This window comes from Narcine bancroftii, chromosome 3 (assembly GCF_036971445.1).
Source record: "Narcine bancroftii isolate sNarBan1 chromosome 3, sNarBan1.hap1, whole genome shotgun sequence".
Classification (NCBI taxonomy): domain Eukaryota; kingdom Metazoa; phylum Chordata; class Chondrichthyes; order Torpediniformes; family Narcinidae; genus Narcine; species Narcine bancroftii.
In genome coordinates this window covers 156,396,099-156,415,100 of record NC_091471.1, presented here as the reverse complement: position 1 = coordinate 156,415,100, position 19,002 = coordinate 156,396,099, and the positions used below count along the sequence as shown (strand labels likewise).

Genomic DNA, 19,002 nt, shown 5'->3' with positions numbered 1-19,002 from the left:
CCCCCTCCCTACCCACTAAATGTTCAACATATACAATACATTAAACCCAGTAAACAACATCATCACAGAATGAAAATAAACAAGAAAATCATGTCATCTACTTTTACACACTGGGTCAGTTCATTTTGTCTTCTTCTCATTCTGTCATTTTAGGTGGTGGAGGTCCGCGGTAGGACTTCTCTGTTGTATTCTGTGTACGGTTCCCAAATTTGTTCGAATACTGTGATGTTATTTCTTAAATTATATGTTATTTTTTCCAATGGAATACATTTATTCACTTCTATGTACCTTTGCTGTATTCTCAGGCTATCTGCTGAATTCCAGGTTGACATTATACATTTTTTTGCTACAGCTAAGGCTATCATAATGTATCTTTTTTGTGCTTCATCCAAATCGAGGCCAAGTTCTTTACTACTTGTATTACTTAGAAGAAAGGTCTCTGGATTTTTTGGTATGTTACTTTTTGTGATTTTATTTAATACCTGATTTAGATCTTCCCAAAACTTTTCCACTTTCTCACATGCCCAAATTGCATGTACTGTTGTTCCCGTTTCCTTCTTACTTACAGCAAAAACATCTATCTGATACTGTTGGATCCCATTTATTTAACTTTTGGGGCGTGGTGTATAGCCTGTGTAACCAATTATATTGTATCATGTGTAACCTCGTGTTTATTGTATTTCTCGTAGTTCCAGAGCATAGATTTTCCCATATTTCTTTCTTAATCTTTATATTTAGATCTTGTTCCCACTTTTGTTTGGGTTTACAGCTTATTTCATCGTTCTCTTTCTCTTGCAGTTTGATGTACATGTTTGTTATAAATCTTTTAATTATCATTGTGTCTGTAATCACATATTCAAAACTGCTTCCTTCTGGTAACCTCAGCCTGCTTCCCAATTTGTCCTTCAAGTAGGTTTTCAGTTGTTGATATACAAACATTGTACTGTGAGTTATACCATATTTGTGCTTCATTTGTTCAAAAGATAATTTATTTCCCAAAAAAGTTTTCCATTCTTTTGATCCCTTTTCTCTCTCATTCTCTCAAGGAGAGGTTATCTATTGTGAAAGGGATTAGTTGATTTTGTGTCAATATTAATTTCGGTAGTTGGTAATTTGTTTTTTTCCTTTCTACATGAATCTTCTTCCAAATGTTGAGCAGATGGTGCAGTACTGGTGAATTCCTATGTTTCACCAGCTTTTCATCCCACTAATATACTAAATGTTCAGGTACCTTCTCTCCTATTTTATCTAGCTCTAATCTGGTCCAATCTGGTTTTTCCCTTGTTTGATAAAAATCTGATAGGTATCTTAATTGTGCTGCTCTATAATAATTCTTAAAGTTTGGTAGTTGTAAGCCTCCTTGTATGTACCATTCTGTTAATTTATCTAGTGCTATCCTCGGTTTCCCCCCTTTCCATAAGAATTTCCTTATTATTTTCTTTATCTCCTTGAAGAATTTCTCTGTTAAGTGAATTGGTAACGATTGAAATAGGTATTGTATCCTTGGGAAGATATTCATTTTAATGCAATTTACCCTTCCTATCAGTGTTAGTGGTAAATATTTCCAATGTTCTAAGTCATCTTGTAATTTCTTCATTAATGGCTGATAATTTATTATATATAGATGGCCTAGATTATTATCTAGTCTAATACCTAGGTATCGGATTGCTTGTGTTTGCCATTTAAATGGTGATTCTTTCTTAAACTTTGTGTAATCTGCATTATTCATTGGCATCGCTTCACTTTTATTTGCGTTGATCTTGTACCCCAATACTTCTCCATATTCCTTCAATTTCTTATGTAATTCTTTTATTGATAATTCTGGTTCTGTTAAGTATACTATGACATCATCTGCAAATAGACTGATTTTATATTCCTTCTCTTTTATTTTTATCCTTCTTATTTTATTTTCTGTTCTTATCAGTTCTGCCAAGGGTTCTATAGCTAACACGAGCAGTGAGGGGGATAGTGGACATCCCTGCCTAGTTGACCTACTTAATTTAAATTGGTTTGATATGTATCCATTTACTGTCACCTTCGCCATGGTCCCTTATATAATGCTTTAATCCAATTAATATATTTCTCTGGTAGGTTGAACCTCTGTAGTACTTTGAATAAATAATTCGATTCTACTCTGTCAAAGGCTTTCTCTGCGTCTAAGGCAACCGCCACTGTTGGCGTCTTGTTTTTTTGTACTGCATGGATTAAGTTAATGAACTTACAGATATTGTTTGTTGTTCGTCTTTTCTTAATAAATCCAGTTTGATCTAGTTTTACTATTTTTGGTGCATAGTCGGCCAATCTGTTTGCTAATAGTTTAGCTATTATCTTATAATCTGAGTTGAGTAGAGATAATTGTCTATACGATGCTGGTGTTAGTGGATCTTTCCCCATCTTTGGTATTACTGTAATTATTGGTGTTTTGCATGAATCTGGCATGTTTTGTGTTTCTTCAATCTGGTTCATTACTTCCAGGAGAGGAGGAATTAATAAGTCTTTAAATGTTTTATAGAATTCTATTGGGAGTCCATCCTCTCCTGGCGTTTTATTGTTCGGTGGTTTTTTTAATATATCCTGTATTTCCTCTATTTCAAATTATTTTATTAATTTGTTTTGCTCCTCTTCTTGCAAATTCGGTAGTTCAATTTTAGCTAGAAACTCATGTATTTTGTCTTCATTCCCTTCATTCTCAGTTCGATATAATTGCTCGTAGAATTCCTTGAAGTTTTCATTGATCTCTGTTGGGTTATATTTAATTTGTCCTTTTTACTTGATGCCAATACAGTTCTTTTAGTTTGTTCTGTTTTCAACTCCCAAGCTAGTATTTTGTGTTTTTTCTCTCCTCGTTCATAATACTTCTGCTTTGTCTTTATTATGTTCTTCTCCACCTTGTACGTTTGTAGTGTTTCATATTTTATTTTTTTTGTCCGCCAATTCTCTTCTTTTTGTTGTATCTTCCCTTGTTGCTAATTCTTTTTCTGTACTTGCTATTTCCCTTTCTAGTGGTTCTATTTCCCGATTGTAGTCCTACTTTATCTTAGTTACATAAATTATTATATGCCCTCTGATGAAAGCTTTCACTGCATCCCATAACATAAATTTGTCTTTCACTGATTCCGTATTTATTTCAAAGTACATTTTAATTTGGTGCTCAATTAATTCTCTAAAATCCTGTCTTTTAAGTAGCATGGAGTTTAATCTCCATCTATATGTTCTCAGTGGGATGTCCTCCAGCTCTATTGCTAATTACAGGGGTGAGTGATCTGATAACAATCTCACTTTATATTCCATTTTTCTAACTCTCCCTTGGATGTGGGCTGACAACAGGAACAGGTCAATCCTTGAGTATGTTTTATGTCTATTCGAATAATATGAGTATTCCTTCTCCTTTGGGTGTTGTCTTCTCCATATATCCAAAAGTTGCATTTCCTGCATCGATTTAACCATAAATTTGGTTACTTTGTTCTTTCTGCTAGTCTTTTTTCCAGTTTTATCCATCTTTGAGTCCAAATTAAGGTTAAAGTCCCCTCCTATCAATATATTCCCCTGCGTATCTGTAATCTTCAAAAAGATATCTTACATAAATGTTTGATCCGCTTCATTAGGTGCATATACATTGAGCAAATTCCAAAATTCTGAATATATCTGACACTTTATCATTACATATCTCCCTGCTGGATCAATTATTTCCTGCTCTATTTTGATTGGTACATTTTTATTGATTAATATAGCTACTCCTCTGGCTTTTGAATTATATGATGCTGCCGTTAGGTGCCCTACCTCGTCTCTCCTTAATTTCTTGTGTTCCACTTCAGTTAGATGTGTTTCCTGCACAAATGCTATATCAATATTTTCTTTCTTCAGTAAATTTAACAGCCTCTTCCTTTTGATTTGGTTATGTATTCCGTTATTATTTATAGTCATATAGTTCAACATGGCTATTTCATACTTTGTTTACCTCTCATTTCTGCTTCCTTATCACCACCTTTCCTCCATATCCATTTCTGTTTTCTTTTTTTTGAACGCACTGTAAGACAACACTTCTAAAACATAAAATATTTCCACTATTCTCATATCTAAAATTCCCTTAACCCCAAATGTCCTCCCCCTCTCTGAGTTGCCCCTTGTCCCTTGCCGGGCAACCACAACTCCCCTCTCCATTTGGATTGGGAATCCGCTCGCAAGCGTTGACTGATTTCGCAGTGACTGTTATTCTCTCCCACCCAACCCCCTCCAGAAAAGACTTTTATCTTCACATATAACAAAGTTCACCCTCTTTATTCCCCCCTTACTTCATTTCTTCCCTTTTCTTCCCCTCCTTAGTTCTTTCTTATACATTATTTTTCTTCTTTATATGGTTTGTTGTCATTCTTTGTTCTTGTTACATCTCTTCATCTCTCTCTGTCTTGCAGGCATTCTGCAAATTCTCGTGCTTTTTCCTGGATATCCACAATCAGCAATTTTGCTGCCCCGGGATAACTATTTTAAGCACCGCTGGATATCTTAACATAAATTTATAGCCTTTCTTCCATAGGATAGATTTTGCTGCGTTAAACTCCTTCCTCTTCTTCAGGAGCTCAAAACTTATGTCTGGGTAGAAAATTTTTTTTTGACCTTTGTATTCCAGTGGTTTTTTTTTGTCTTCTCTCATTTTTTTCATTGCCTTCTCTTGTCGTATATCTCAGAAATTTTACTAAAATGGATCTTGGTTTTTGTTGTGACTGTGGTTTCGGGGCTAATGTTCTGTGTGTCCTTTCTATTTCCATTCCTTCCTGCATTTCTGGCATTCCCAGGACCTTGGGGATCCATTCTTTTATAAATTCTTTCAAATCTTTGCCTTCTTCATCTTCCTTAAGGCCCACTATCTTTATATTGTTTCTCCTATTATGGTTTTCCATTATATCCATCTTCTGAGCTAACAACTCCTGTGTTTCTTTAACTTTTTTATCAGTTTCTTCCAATTTTCTTTTTGAGTCGTTCAGTTCCATTACTACGGCTGTTTCTCGTTCTTCCACCTTGTCTAATCTTTTCCCTATTTTTGTTCTGACCAGCTCTATTCTACTCACTTTTTCTTCTGTACTTTTCCTTTTTCTTTTTATTTCACTAAATTCTTGTGTCAGCCATTCTTTTAATGCTTCTATATATTCTTGAAAAAATTTTTTGTCTATGTACTGTCCATTCACTTTATCTTCTATTTCTCTGTGCAGAGCTTGATGTTCTTCTGTGTCTGCTTTAGGGTTTGTGTCTTCTACTTCTCTTCCTTGTATCTGTTTCTCTTCTGACTTTCTTGTTGGGCTGCTTGTCTCAGTTTGTTGAGTTTTTTTTTAATGGTGTCTTGATGTTGGTCCTCTTCTGGGCTGGTTATCTGTTGTCTCAGGTTTCCTTTTTTCATTCTCACCCCTCCCTTTCCCGTTATTTTCTGTATCTTGCTGCTGGGAGCCCTGCTGTCGGGTCTTTCTCAGCTGTTCGTGCTGTAGAGTTCCACTCCACAGCTGGTCCCAATCCACAGCTGGTCCCCCTCCTGTCGATGTTGTCTCTGTCATGCGCATCGAGCATGCGCGGTTGCGCACCTCTGTTTGGCTCTGTGAGCCATCTTTGCAGTCCTGCGTTCGATGGGTCGCGACCCTGCAGGGTCTCCACTGACCTCAGGGAGTGGGCTCCTCTTTCCATGGCGGGTCCCTGCTTCTTTGTACAGGTAAGGCCTTCACCTTTCTTTTTCGGCGTCTTTCTTTCTTCTTTTCTTCCCGTTATTTTTGGCTTTTCTTTCTTTAGTGGCATTTTCTCCACATCTTTTTTTTATTTGTGTGATGGGGCTTTGTTTTTTCCTCACTTTTTTCCTTCTTTTCTGGAGAGGGCTGGTATTCTCTACCGGCCACTACTCTATCATGTGACTCCTCCCTCTTTGTATTCTTAGGCAGTCCTTGATGTCTTGCTTCTGCTTAAATTCTCTGGATTCTACAGTGATTGAGGTGACTCATGTGGAACTTGCAAAATCTTGTCATGTGGAGCAGGAGTTGCTTAACAGGGCAGGCAGTTAGGAAATTTGAGAGGTGGTGAACCCATTTTGCTTTTTACACTGGGCTTCTGAGAGCTCTTGACACATGGACTTGAGGCTCTCCTCATGTAAGATGCTCCTTCTCCAGGAGTGTGTTGAGTTGTTGCATCTTTTTTTAGGGCAGGGTTTGAGAATGTGATTAAATCTTTTTGTCTCTGCACAAAATAATTTGGGTGAGAATTAGCCTGGCTGTAACATGGAAATATGAATTAGAGGGATTATAACTTCCATATTTTTAAAATTGTTATGAGGCCACTCAGCTAAAATTTATTAAAAGAATGTTTGATCTTGAAAGTTCTTTGATTTGGCAGATATAGAATTAGTGAGGTTAGAAAGGATCAATTTGTTTATAAATGGAATGTTAAATTGTTATGTTTTTATAAGCTGCCAATTTTATCTCATTTGATAGATATTTGGCATGGGATAAATAATGAAATTGGTACTCAAGGTAAAATATCTAGATATACTCCTTTGTATCAGAATAAACCTTTTCCTTTTAAGGTTACTAATTATCTTAAGATTTGGGATCAGAAAAGGATTAAGATAATAAATAATTGTTATGAATTAAACGAATTTCTCTCATTTCAAAGAATGAAAGAAAGATATCAAGTACCAATTCAGACTTTTTTTGTTATTATCAAATTAAATTGAGGTTGTATGATTTTTTTGAGAAGAATTTGTTTTTTCCAAAAGAGTCGAAATTTGAAATGATGGTGACGGAGGAAAGAAAGGATTTCTATCTGAAATGTATAAATTATTGCAACAGAAAAAGTCTAAAATTTATTTGCATAAATCAAGACTAAAATGGGAAAAGGATTTGGTAGTTGATTTGGATACAGATCATTGGAAAACTCTTTGTAATGATAGTGTGACAAAAATCATCAATGTCTGGTAATAGAGTTGTAAATTATAATTTTATACATCAATTATATTTAAATCTGAGGCATTTAAAAAGATATAATTTGATTTTTTTCTGATTTGTGTTTTTGATGTAATAGACAGAGGGTATGTTTTTACATTCAGTATGGTCTTGTGGTAAGGTTAAACCTTTTTGGTCTCGTGTTAAGGATTGTTTACAGGATATTTTGAAAATAAAACTTTCTTTAGATTCAACATTTTTTTTAATTGGTGATATAAGTGGAATTTGTTTGGTATATAGATTGGATAAATTTCAAATAGATTTTTTGAGACTGGTGGTGGCGAGAAAATGTATAGCAAGCACGTGAGAAGTTTAGAACTTAATTTACAAAGAAGGCATTCAGAATTAAGGTATTGCATTCCTTTGGAAAAAATAACATATAATTTGAGAGATGCACACTATATTTTCGGGAAGGTTTGGAGCCCTTATTTGGATTATCTCTATTGGAAACTTTGAAGATTTTGATCTGGATGTAGTGGGGTTCCCTTATTCCACGAGATATTAACTCTTGTTCTATTTTTATTAGGGTTTAATTGGGGTTAGGGGTGGATGGGGGGGCTCTATATACATATATACACTTTAAATTTGAAGATATTTGTACAGGTACACAATCCTTCATCCGGACATCTAAAATCCGGAAAGCTCCAAACACCGGCATTTTTTCCTGGTGCTGGTACAGTGGAGGGAGGGGGGGGGGTGGTGGGGAGAGATAGAGAGAGAGAGAGAGAGAGAGAGAGAGAGAGAGAGAGAGAGAGAGAGAGCTTTGCGAGACAGCAGTGCGACTAGTTTGGGCGGAGGGGGAGAGACAGGAGCATGACTTGGATGGGCGAGGGGGGGGGAGAGAGATGGCAGCGCGACTTGGGTGGGCTGGGGGAGAGAGATGCCAGCGCGACTGGAAGGGGGTAGATACAGCAGCACAATCTGGGGCAGCTGGCTTTTGTTCTGAAATCCAGAAAAATCCAAAATTTGGAACACACTGTCCCCCAAGGATTCCGGATAAAGAATTATGTGCCTGCATTATTATATTATTGGTGTAATCATAGTTGATTATATTTTAAATATTTTTAAGTGCAAGGGAAATTGAAGTTGATTTGTTCTAATTCTGCAAACTCATTCAGATTTGCTTCTTGCACAAATGTACATTTTGCAATAGATTGCATGATATGACTAGAAAAAGAAAATGTGTGCATTAATAGTCAAGCATTTTATGCATATTTTTGTATCAGAATGTATAGTGCTTTTACATTGCTATTTTTCCCATCCCACTATAACATCTTCATATTTCAGAGCTATTTTGGCCATACCCTTTTGCATTATATGCATCTGGGTGATTTTATGATTTTTGAGAGTTGATGCAAAGGAACTGCCAATTTCAATTTAACATTGAAGTTGAAATTTAAAACTTGTAGGTTTTTTTAAAGTTACATAAAATATGTTAATCATATTGACATTAGTTTATTTCTCCAGTTTTATTTTCATTTGTTGAAGATAGCAACCTTGACAGTCTTGTACATTACTATAAAATTAAATATACAAAGAAGATAACTCAACCATGGGTTTCTGTTCTTGATGTTTTGCTGGGTGTGGAGTTTAGTTATGAATATTGGCAGCTCTCTGTTCTGGGCAGCATCAAATTTCTCTTTTAATCACCCAGCTTCATCTCTATTAGTGTTCCCACTGTGGTTAAAATTAGTCATCATTTCATAGAAGACCGACCGAATCCTAGATCTTTCTGAAAATTCGGTTTGGTTTGGTGTATTTCTTAATCCAACCACTGAAAATTTCATGTGTAGAAATAAGCAATGTTTTAAAATTGAGTGCATAATCATTCATCCTGCTAAAATTAACTGTCACTGTGACTTACTAAACTGATCAACAGCTTGGTTTCAGCACAGAATTTTTACATGAACTTGTGAACTCTGCCTTAGTATCAATTTCTGTATATCTTTTGTTTTTGGGTCTTAATAAAATTCAGCAAATAGATTCACTAGATACAAATTTCCATTCCGGGTGTGGGGGAGAGAAAAGCAAAAATCACGCTGGAGGACTCCTTTCTGATGCAGACTCTTGACTCACAATTTGCCTCCACAGATCTGGCTGACCCACTGAGTTCCTCCAGCGGGTTGTTTTTTTTTGCTCTAGATTCCCTGTATCTTCAGACTCATGGTTATTCCACCCCTCCAAAAAGGAGAGTTTGAACCCAGGTTCAAATCTACCGCTGTGGGTAAGGTGCATTCTCCTTGTAACCATGTGAGTTACTGGTTGCTCCAGTTTCCTCCCATGTTCTACAGAGATTAATTGATCACATGGGTGTAATTTGGTGGCGTGGGATCAGGGACCAGAAGGGCCTGTGATCGTGCTGTATCATTAAATTAAAGACATTGATTGGAACATTTAAGGCTGGATTGCCTATGTTTCACAAAATCAAGTATTTGATACATTTTTGCTGAAGATGGCAGAAATTCTTAACCTTTGAATGTTAAGAAAAATCTTGCACAGTTATTAATGTTACTTTTTCTTTTTTCCTCAACAGTTATTCCTCTTTAACTTCTACCCATTCGTACAACGTTTCCTCCAACCACATCAAAGAGGTGAGCCAATCTCAAGAATTACCGGTGTGAAATGGTACCTTTCAATGTGTTTCTTCATTGTTCTTCACAATTCCCTTTTTCAGATGTGACCAAGATTTTACTGTGTGCTGCACAGGCTGCCCACCAGTTGGTTCCACCAGAGGTAAAAAAAAAGATTACCTAGTGTTTTCTGCTTAGATATTTTTTAAAATGTTTTTCTTTAATTTTAATTTAATTTTGGCCATCTCATGTGTGGGTTCAAACTTCCTTTTTGTGTCAACTGCTTCTTCCAAGGAATCAATTCTGTGAATCTTTTATAAAGATGAGATAAATTTTATATAGCTAATTATAGATAAATTTAATAAAATTCCTTTTGGGCGGTATGTTAACATAGTGATTAGAGGAACGCTGTTTGAATCTGGCATTGTCTGTAAGAAGTTTGTACATTGTCCCCATGTCTGGGATCTCCGGTTTTCTCCAATTCTTCAAAAACATATATGGTGTTGTAGGTCAATTGGGTATAATTGAGTGGAAAGGGGTCTTGGGCCGAAAAAGCCTGTTTCTGTCCTAAATTTGAAAATCAAGAGGAGAGTCAGTTGAAGCCAATGGTCAAAGCAGCCAAGACTTGCTTAATAGTAGAACAAGCTTATGAAGCCAAATACTCTATTCCTCTGCTTATTTCTGATGTCTCTATATGTCTAGTTTTGTCTAGTGTAGACAGCATCTTAGTCATTTAAGAGGAAGTTGATGACCAAAGGAAATGTTTTTCCTTCAGGATGTTCCACTACTGCAGCAAAAGTGAGTGATGAGCTACGTGGGATTGTTGCTGGATTTCTGGGTAATTTCCAGAAATTAGGGGTACCTTTGCTCCGATTTATTCGATGTCAGACTAAGGTTACATGATTATATAGTGGTCTACATATTGACTCCCATGATCAAAAGTGAAAGAATAAGATAATGGAATTTTGTATAAGGAAATCATTGGGTCTGTCATGCAGAAAACAACACAATTATTTACTCTATAGTATTTTCCATTTGTCATTTTGTATTCATTGATGTGGACTTTGCAGGCTAGGCCAGCATTAATTGGCAAGCTGGTTTCTTGAACCACTGCAGTCCTTGGTGTATCCACAATGCTATTAGGGAGGGAATGCCAGGACCAAGTGACAGTGGAAGATCAATGATCTGTTTCCAAGTTAGACTGGTGTGTGGCTTGGTCAGCAACTTCCAGAGGGTAATGCTTTTGTTGCTCTCATTCTTCTAGCTTTTAGAGTTTGTGGATATGAAAGGCACAGTCTAAGGAGTATTGCTGAGTTGCAATACATTCTGTAGGTGGTACAAACTGCTACTGCTCTGCGCTGGTGTGAAGTGAGTGGGGATGGAAGGCCTCTCAAACAACCTGCTACATTCTGTATGATGTCAAGCTTCTTGAGTGTTGTAGAAGCTACACTCTTTCCAGGCAAATGAAGAGTATTCTATCACATTTCTAATTTGAGCCGTATATGATGAACAGAATTTGGGGAGCTGAGTGAGTTACTCACTACAGGATTCCCGCTTCCCCTGCATATTGATAATGGAGAATTTGGTGTTGGTAATACCATTGAATGTTCAGGGAGTGATAGCTGGACTTTCTCTTGTTGGATATTGTCATTCCCTGACGTGTGTAACATGAATGTTATTTGCCAGCTAACAGTCCAGTCCTGGATATTGTCCCAAGTCTTGCTGTATTTGGATGCGGACTGCTTCATTATCTGAGGAGTTGTGAATGGTGCTGAACATTGTGCAATCATTCCCTGTTTCTGAACTTAGAATTAATTGAAGGAAGGTTTTTGATGAAGCAGCTGAAGATGGTTGAGCAGAGGACACAACTCTGAACAACTCCTGCAAAGATGTCCTGTGGCTGAAAAGATTGACTTCAAACCACCACACCATCTTCCTTTGTGCAAGTTGTGACTCCAACCAGTGGCAGGGTTTCCCCTGATTCCCATTGACTCCTGTTGCATTCTTCAAAGGAGGGTCAGTTTTGTTTTTGACAGTCAAATCACATAAAATCCAGACTGGTATAGGTGATAAATCATCAAATCAATATCTGTGAGTATTGCTGTAATCAAAAATGTTATCAAAAAATTGTTGTTTGATTTTCCAGATTGTACAAACATTAGTGATGACAATAGCAAACAACTTTGTCACAGACCGAAATTCCGGTGAAGTTATGACTGTTGGGTATGTAGAGCTAATGTGAATTATAATTTCTTAAAATAAGTACACAATTCAGTCATCTCCATTTTGTTTTGCCTACTTCAGTAATAGTATATTATATTGTTAAATAAGCTCCTGATGGTGTAGAGGTACTGAATCTTGCATGTCAAAAGGTCCCAGAGTTGATGTCAGCTGGATCATAGTTTGCCTCCAGTTCATCTAAGCCATGAAGAGAATCAGACAAGAAGATCATCCAGTCTTGAGGCTTCCGCTTGCCCTTTAATGAGACACTTTAGGCCAAAACGGACAATAGTTTTCATCCTCAGAAAACAATAATGCCAGCCAGGTAAAAGCAGCAGCATCTTGGCAAAAAAATATTTTATATGTAGCAAAAAAAATGGAAGGGGGAAACTAGATCAATAAAGAGTTGGTGGTGAGACACTCTTGTGGAGATGGTCATTGCCTGCCGTGAATGTTTATCAAGCCTTGTCTGTTTTTGTATGTCCTAATAATAAACTGTGCATATTTGTAAGTTGGTTTTGATCTTGACAATAATCTTTAACAGTCAGAGCTCCCCAGGCTCTGATGGTGGAGGATACATGTCACCGAGTCAATATTTGTGAGCAGAGTTCTAAAGATCACAAAGATTTTATGACATTGCATGCCCCCAGAGGCTCCAGGTGACCTGGAATAAACCTGGTGACTTGGTACATCAATGGACAATTATCCTAAGGAGATGTTTTCCCAAACAGGATTAACACCATCAAAGAAGTGAGTGCCCGATGTCCTCTCGCCATCACAGAAGATCTTCTCCAGGACCTTGCTCAATACAAAACCCATAAAGACAAAAGTAAGTGACCAGTGTTCAATAAATGTTGAAAAAAAATAATGTTAAAATGGAATTACCATTGTTGCCAACTCTTGCAAATGAGTTTTTGTGAACTAGTACTCATTGTTTTCTCTCTTCAATTGGTGAAATATTCTGTACAAATCTCTAGTCTCAAAATCGGTGTTCCATACCATGTTTGAGTTTATTCAGAATTAAACCCATCGCTAAGAAAATGAACTTGCCTGTCCATTTGACAGTGAATTTTATTGTTTCTTTGTAATAAAACCTGGGAGAATAAATTTTCAGTAGTTTAAAAACAAAGTAAAAAATTTATTATCAAATAGAAATCCTGTTACCCTTGCTAATGTAACAACAAAAATTCTTTTATTTTTAACAACATGGGAAGTGGTGTTGGTATTTTAACACGAGTGCTCTTGTATTAGCTAGTGAGCAGACTAAACCAATCTGTTCTTCCTATCATTGCCCCTCTTCTGATGAATGAGTCTTCATGCTTGCAAAATCAAGTCTACAGGATCAGAGAAGCTGTTCAGAAGTAATTATTAGATAGCTTTAACTCTTGAATGTAGGACGACAGTAGCAAATACCAGAGGATATTTGTATAAGGTGAGGAAAGTTTAAAGGAAAGGTTGGGTAAGTTTTTTTTTTTTACACAGAGCAATGCGTACCTGGAATTTATTTCCAGAGGTGGTAATGGAGGCTGGTTCATAAGGACATTTAAAAGACTCTTAGACAGGCACAAGAAAGATAGAGGGTTATGGGTGTGAGGTATAGGGAAGGTTTACATTGTTGAGTAGGTTTATATAGGTCGGCACAACATCTTGGGTCGAAGAGCCTGTACTGTGCTGTAATGTTCTATGTACCAACTGTTGCCAGTGTGTGAATTCGTTTACAGCAGTGATTCTCAACCTTTTTCTTTCCCCTCACATACTACTTTAATCCCCATGCCATCGATGCTCTGTGATTAGTCAGGGATTGGTTATGGTGGTATGTGAGTGGGAAGGGAAGGTTGAGCATCACTGCTCTGGACCCAAATGTTACTGAAATATTTTGCTTGAGAAAAATTGTCATTGGCCCATTTCCTTTGGAGTTATGAAACCATGCACATAATGAGTCAATGAGGTATGATTAAAACAGTTGTTTTCAAACTTTTTCTTTCCACCCACAAACTACCTTAAACAATCCCTTACTAATCACAGAGCACCTATGGCATAGGGATTACTTAAAGTGGTCTGTGAGTGGAAAGAAAAAGGTTGAGAACCACTGGTTTACAGTGTCAGCAATTTCTTGCTGAGCCTTATATGAAACTGCTCCATGAAATTGGTAATTTCATCAGCAAGGACTTCAGTGGCACAGCCAATGTCGGAACAGGGTACCTATGATAGAAATGTCTATACTTTCATGTTTGCACTGATCCCAAAGGTTGCAGTTGCGATGGCTTGCCAACTTGCTTTCGACTCTGTGATTCTTTCACTCGCTGCATGCCTAGTGCGACTACACAGTTATATTGACCCTGATATAGTTATGTCACACAAAAATAATAACCTGTTAAACTTATTACTGTACCTTGGAACAAGATCTGTATTCAATTCAGTTGATAGATATATGGGAAGGTGTTCATTAATTGATTGATTAAGATAGAACCTCCAGATAGTAGATTTTTTGAATATTTTATTTATTAAATCATGATTGCATATATTGAAACATTCAATTAGCGAATAGAACTTAAAGTTCAAAAAATACATACATGATATTTTCAATAAACTAACCCCCTACAACCCCCCTCCCTAACTCACCCACCCCCACTAAAGTACCCCAAGGAAAAGAAAATTCATCAATTAATTACCATGGATTGGAACCCCCTGTGTGACCAGGGGGTTCATAAACACAAACCCATATAATCCAAATAAGGGTTCCAAGTTTTAAGATAACATATAATTTGCGTGATAGTTATTTTTTAAAATCTTCTCCAAATGGAATACAAGGCCTCAATTCCGTATGCCATCTCTGAATACTCAAAACAGTCTCATTTTTCCAAGTAATAGCCATTTTCTAGCTACAGTTAACGCCAATCTCAAAAATGCAATTTGAAATCTATTTAATCTTAATACTAAACTCAACCTCTTAATATTACCTAACAAAAGTACTAAAGTATCTAATGAAAATGTGACTTTCAAAATAACTTTTAAAAGTTCCTTAAGTCTATTCCAAAGAGATTTTACTGTTTCACATAGTCAAGTAGAATGTAAAAAAGAACCTACGTCCTTATGACACCTAAAATATAAATCCAAAGAAATAAAATAATGAACTAATCGATACCTTACTTTTACAATTTTAGTCATACTGTCCCTACATAAATTCATCCAATCATCCTGAGAAATATGTACAGGTACACAATCTTTTATCCGGATATCTAAAATCCGGAAAGCTCCAAAATCCAGCAAGTGGGGAGAGAGACTAGCCTCGCGAGTTGGGCGGACGAGGGAGGGAGACGGCAGCGTGACTGGAAGAAGGTGGGGGTGGATACGGCAGCATAATCCGGGTGGGCTTAAATCTGGCTTTCCGAAATCCGTAAAAATCCAAAATTCGGAACACTGTCCCCCCAAGGGTTTCAGATAAAGGATTGTGTACCTATATCTTTCTCCCATTTCAATCTAAATTTGTGTAAATCCAACTTGGGTACTTTATTCTGTAATAAAGCATACGTCTCAGTTATAATCTCTTTTTACCACCCTCAGTAAGTAAAATTATAAACTTAGACCGCCTAAGTAACCGTAAAGTATGTCCAAAAGTATCCAACAATAAAGCTTTAATTTGATAATAAGAAAAAAGAGTATTTGAAAAGAAATAAAATAACCTGCTTCATGACAATCTTGCACAAATTTAATACCCTTTTCATCCCATAACATCAAAAGCTGATTATTAAGTGTAAAATGTGATATGAGCTCCTTTGAAAAATCCAGCAGCAATAGATATTCACCACAACAAATGGTTACTTAAACAAAAGTTGTTTTTAATTATCTTTAAACATGAAAACAGAATCAAACTTTAACTTATCACTATTAACTAATCTAACAACTCCCTTCTAATTCTAAGCGCACGTGTATATAATGTGTGTAAATTTAAGGAAAGTTCTTTGGTTCACAGTTCAATCTCACTTCTCATTCTTCCAAGTTCACTGGTTGCAGGCAGTTGCTGTGCACAGAATTTAACATGTACAGGTATAAAGTTCACCAGGCTTTGATGCTCGAAAAATAAATGGTTACCGCTCATGAAGGTTCTTGTAGGTTTGCAAAGAGAGATGTGTGGTTTCCAGGATTTCCACAACTGAGGTACCACCATTAGTCACCTCAATGTGCGTGTTTCTACTGGGACACCTCGTATCACCCCGCATCACCGTGAATTTTTGTCCCCTGCATCACCGCGTATTTTACGACTACCCGAACTGTTTCTACTGAGCGATAAATACACGGTGATGCGGGGCGATGCGAGGTGACCAGGAAGTCACGTATTTTAATGTCATATATCAGGTCGCGCGTGCACTGCCTTGTGGGAAGGTAAACAATCATAAACAATTCACCATAATTTCCTGCCATTTTGTGATCAAGAATCGCTGAAGATCAAATGTCCAGTTGATACTGTCCGACATATTCCAACGAAGAAACAAAAAAGTTATTATAACGGCAGACAAGCTTGATATTTGTCCAGGGAAATTATTCCAATTTAACGATACACAAAGGAACAGCGGAGGTGATATGAACACAGTATAGCTAGCTAGTAGGTAGCTTGTGCAGTATATATATGCAATAAGATAATGCGCTGTGCCAGTGCGTGCATGCGATGATCAATTGAAAAGCGCGGGCGAAAAATCGAGACTTCTGGTACACCGCGAATTCGTTACTTGCTGTGTTTCTACTGAAAAATCGTCCCGCACATTGACCACCTCAAAAGGTGAACAACGGAGCACCTCGCATCACCTCGTATTGCCCCGAATTTTCATCGCTCAGTAGAAACACGGCCAAAGTCTTGCTGATGACACTTGCCCCATCAGGGTTCTCCAGATGATAACCTCTTTCTTTCAGACTACCACAGAGTTCCTTTTTGTTCCTCTATTCCAAGAGAAACATCAGACAGATAGCGCTTCCAGCCATCCGCCACTCTGGAGCTTCTGTTTCAGTTCCAGCAAGCTTCTCCTGGCTTGTTACAGCTTTCTGTGTCACACACAGTCCAAGAGTCTCTCTCTCTCCCTCCCCCTCCCCCCTCTCCCCCTTCTTAACTTTAGCAGTGAAACTAATAATTTGTCCCGTCAAATATGCTTTTAAAGCATCCCATAAAACAAATTTACGATGAACTGAATCCATATTTAATTTCAAAAACAACTGTATTTGGTCTCTTATAAAATTCTACATTTTTCAACAACAAAGAATTAAATGTCCATTGATATGTATTATCAATTCTCTTTGAACCTATACATGTTAATAATAACAAAGAATGATCAGACAAAATTCTGCTCTTATATTTAGCCTTCAATACACGAGCTTGGTACTGATACCAAAAATAAATCTATTCCAGAATAAGAATCATGTTGAAATAAATAAAATGAAAAATCGTTCTCTTTAGGATTTAATCTCCATATCTATATTCATATCTTTCATTAGCACGATCAACTATTTAACATTTTGGTCCTAAATACTGCTTTTGGAGATTTATCTAGTAATGAATCCAAACAACAATTAAAATCACCTCCTCCCCCATAATTTTTTCATAATCTTGATTTAAATTAAGAAAAAAATCCAACATAAATTTCTCATCCTCTATATTAAGAGCATAAATATTCATTAAAGTCAAAGATTTAGAAAAAAAATGACAATTAACAACTAAAAGTCTACCAACTGACTCAATAACTGAATCCAATTTAAAAGATAACTTTTTATTAATCAAAATAGCTACACCTCTTGCTTTCAATTAAACAAAGATGCAATAACTTGACCAACCCAACCTCATTTCAATTTCTGATGTTCCTTCTCAGACAAATGTGTTTCTTGCAAAAAAGTAACACCAACCTTCAACTTTTTAATATACGCCAATACTCTTTTTCTCTTAATTGGATTATTAAGCCCATTAACATTAAAAGTAGCAAAATTTAAATTAGCCATCATTCCAATTCATTTCGAAGACCACCAAACCACACATGATGAACCTCTTCTCCATGGCAACCACAAAAAGAAAACTAGAAAGTCTCAAAAGAAAAAGAAAAACCCCATATACAAAATAAACCCCAAAAATACTGCACTACAGTATTAACTCCCTCAATTGTACGGGAGTGACCAGTGCCACAAAGTGGTGAATGACTTCAGAAAGGTAGGTAGTTAAATCACCCCCTCTCCCAACAGAACAAAAAATTAATATTCAACAAGTCATTTCAAGGATGATATGCATCCTCCAGATCTCTCTTTTTATTTTTTATTTTTTTAAATTTTTCACACTATGAACCATATTAACCAAAATACACACAAACATTTCCCTCTTGAATATACACAGTGTCATTTTCTCAATAAACCCATTAAACAATGTTATCACACAATGAAAATAAACAAGAAAATCGTGTCATCTACTTTTACACACTAGATCAGTTCATTTAGTCTTCTCATTCTATCATTTTAGAGGGTGGAGGTCCGCGGTAGGCCCTCTCTGTTGTGTTCCATGTACGGTTCCCAAATTTGTTCAAATAATGTGACTTTATTTTTTAAATTGTATGTTATTTTTTCAAATGGAATAAATTTATTCATTTCTATGTACCATTGCTGTACTCTCAGACTTTCTTCTGATTTCCAAGTTGACTTTATATATTTTTTTTGCTACAGCTAAGGCTATCATAATATATCTTTTTTGCGCTTCATCCAGTTTGAGGCCTAATTCTTTACTACTTATATTACTTAGAAGAAAGATCTCTGGATTTTTTGGTATGTTGCTTTTTGTGATTTTATTTAATACCTGATTTAGCTCTTCCCAAAACTTTTCCACTTTCTCACATGCCCAAATTACATGTACTGTTGTTCCCATTTCCTTCTTACACCAAAAACATCTATCTGATACTGTTGGGTCTCATTTATTTAACTTTTGGGGCATGATATATAGTCTGTGTAACCAATTATATTGTATCATGCGTAACCTTGTGTTTATTGTATTTCTCATAGTTCCGGAGCATAGCTTTTCCCATATTTCATTTTTTATCTTTATGTTTAGATCTTGTTCCCACTTTTGTTTGGGTTTACAGCTTATTTCATCATTCTCTTTCTCTTGAAGTTTGATGTACATGTTTGTTATAAATCTTTTAAGTATCATTGTGTCTGTAATCACATATTCAAAGCTGCTTCCTTCTGGTAACCTCAGTCTGCTTCCCAATTTGTCC

At 36.4% G+C, this 19,002-nt stretch overlaps 1 protein-coding gene across 2 annotated transcripts in view; it reads left to right on the top strand.

The window, feature by feature from the left end:
* sdad1 (SDA1 domain containing 1) overlaps positions 1-19,002 on the top strand; it is a 106,791-nt gene that overhangs the window by 39,487 nt on the left and 48,302 nt on the right. For both annotated transcript variants that reach the window (XR_011353865.1, XM_069925499.1), the window contains exons 12-15: positions 9,508-9,565; positions 9,649-9,707; positions 11,691-11,767; positions 12,496-12,593. Coding sequence is in view for 1 of the 2 variants with exons in the window: in XM_069925499.1 (XP_069781600.1) it covers positions 9,508-9,565; positions 9,649-9,707; positions 11,691-11,767; positions 12,496-12,593 (292 nt within the window). In the remaining variant the exon portion in view is untranslated. The remainder of the gene's footprint in view (positions 1-9,507; positions 9,566-9,648; positions 9,708-11,690; positions 11,768-12,495; positions 12,594-19,002) is intronic.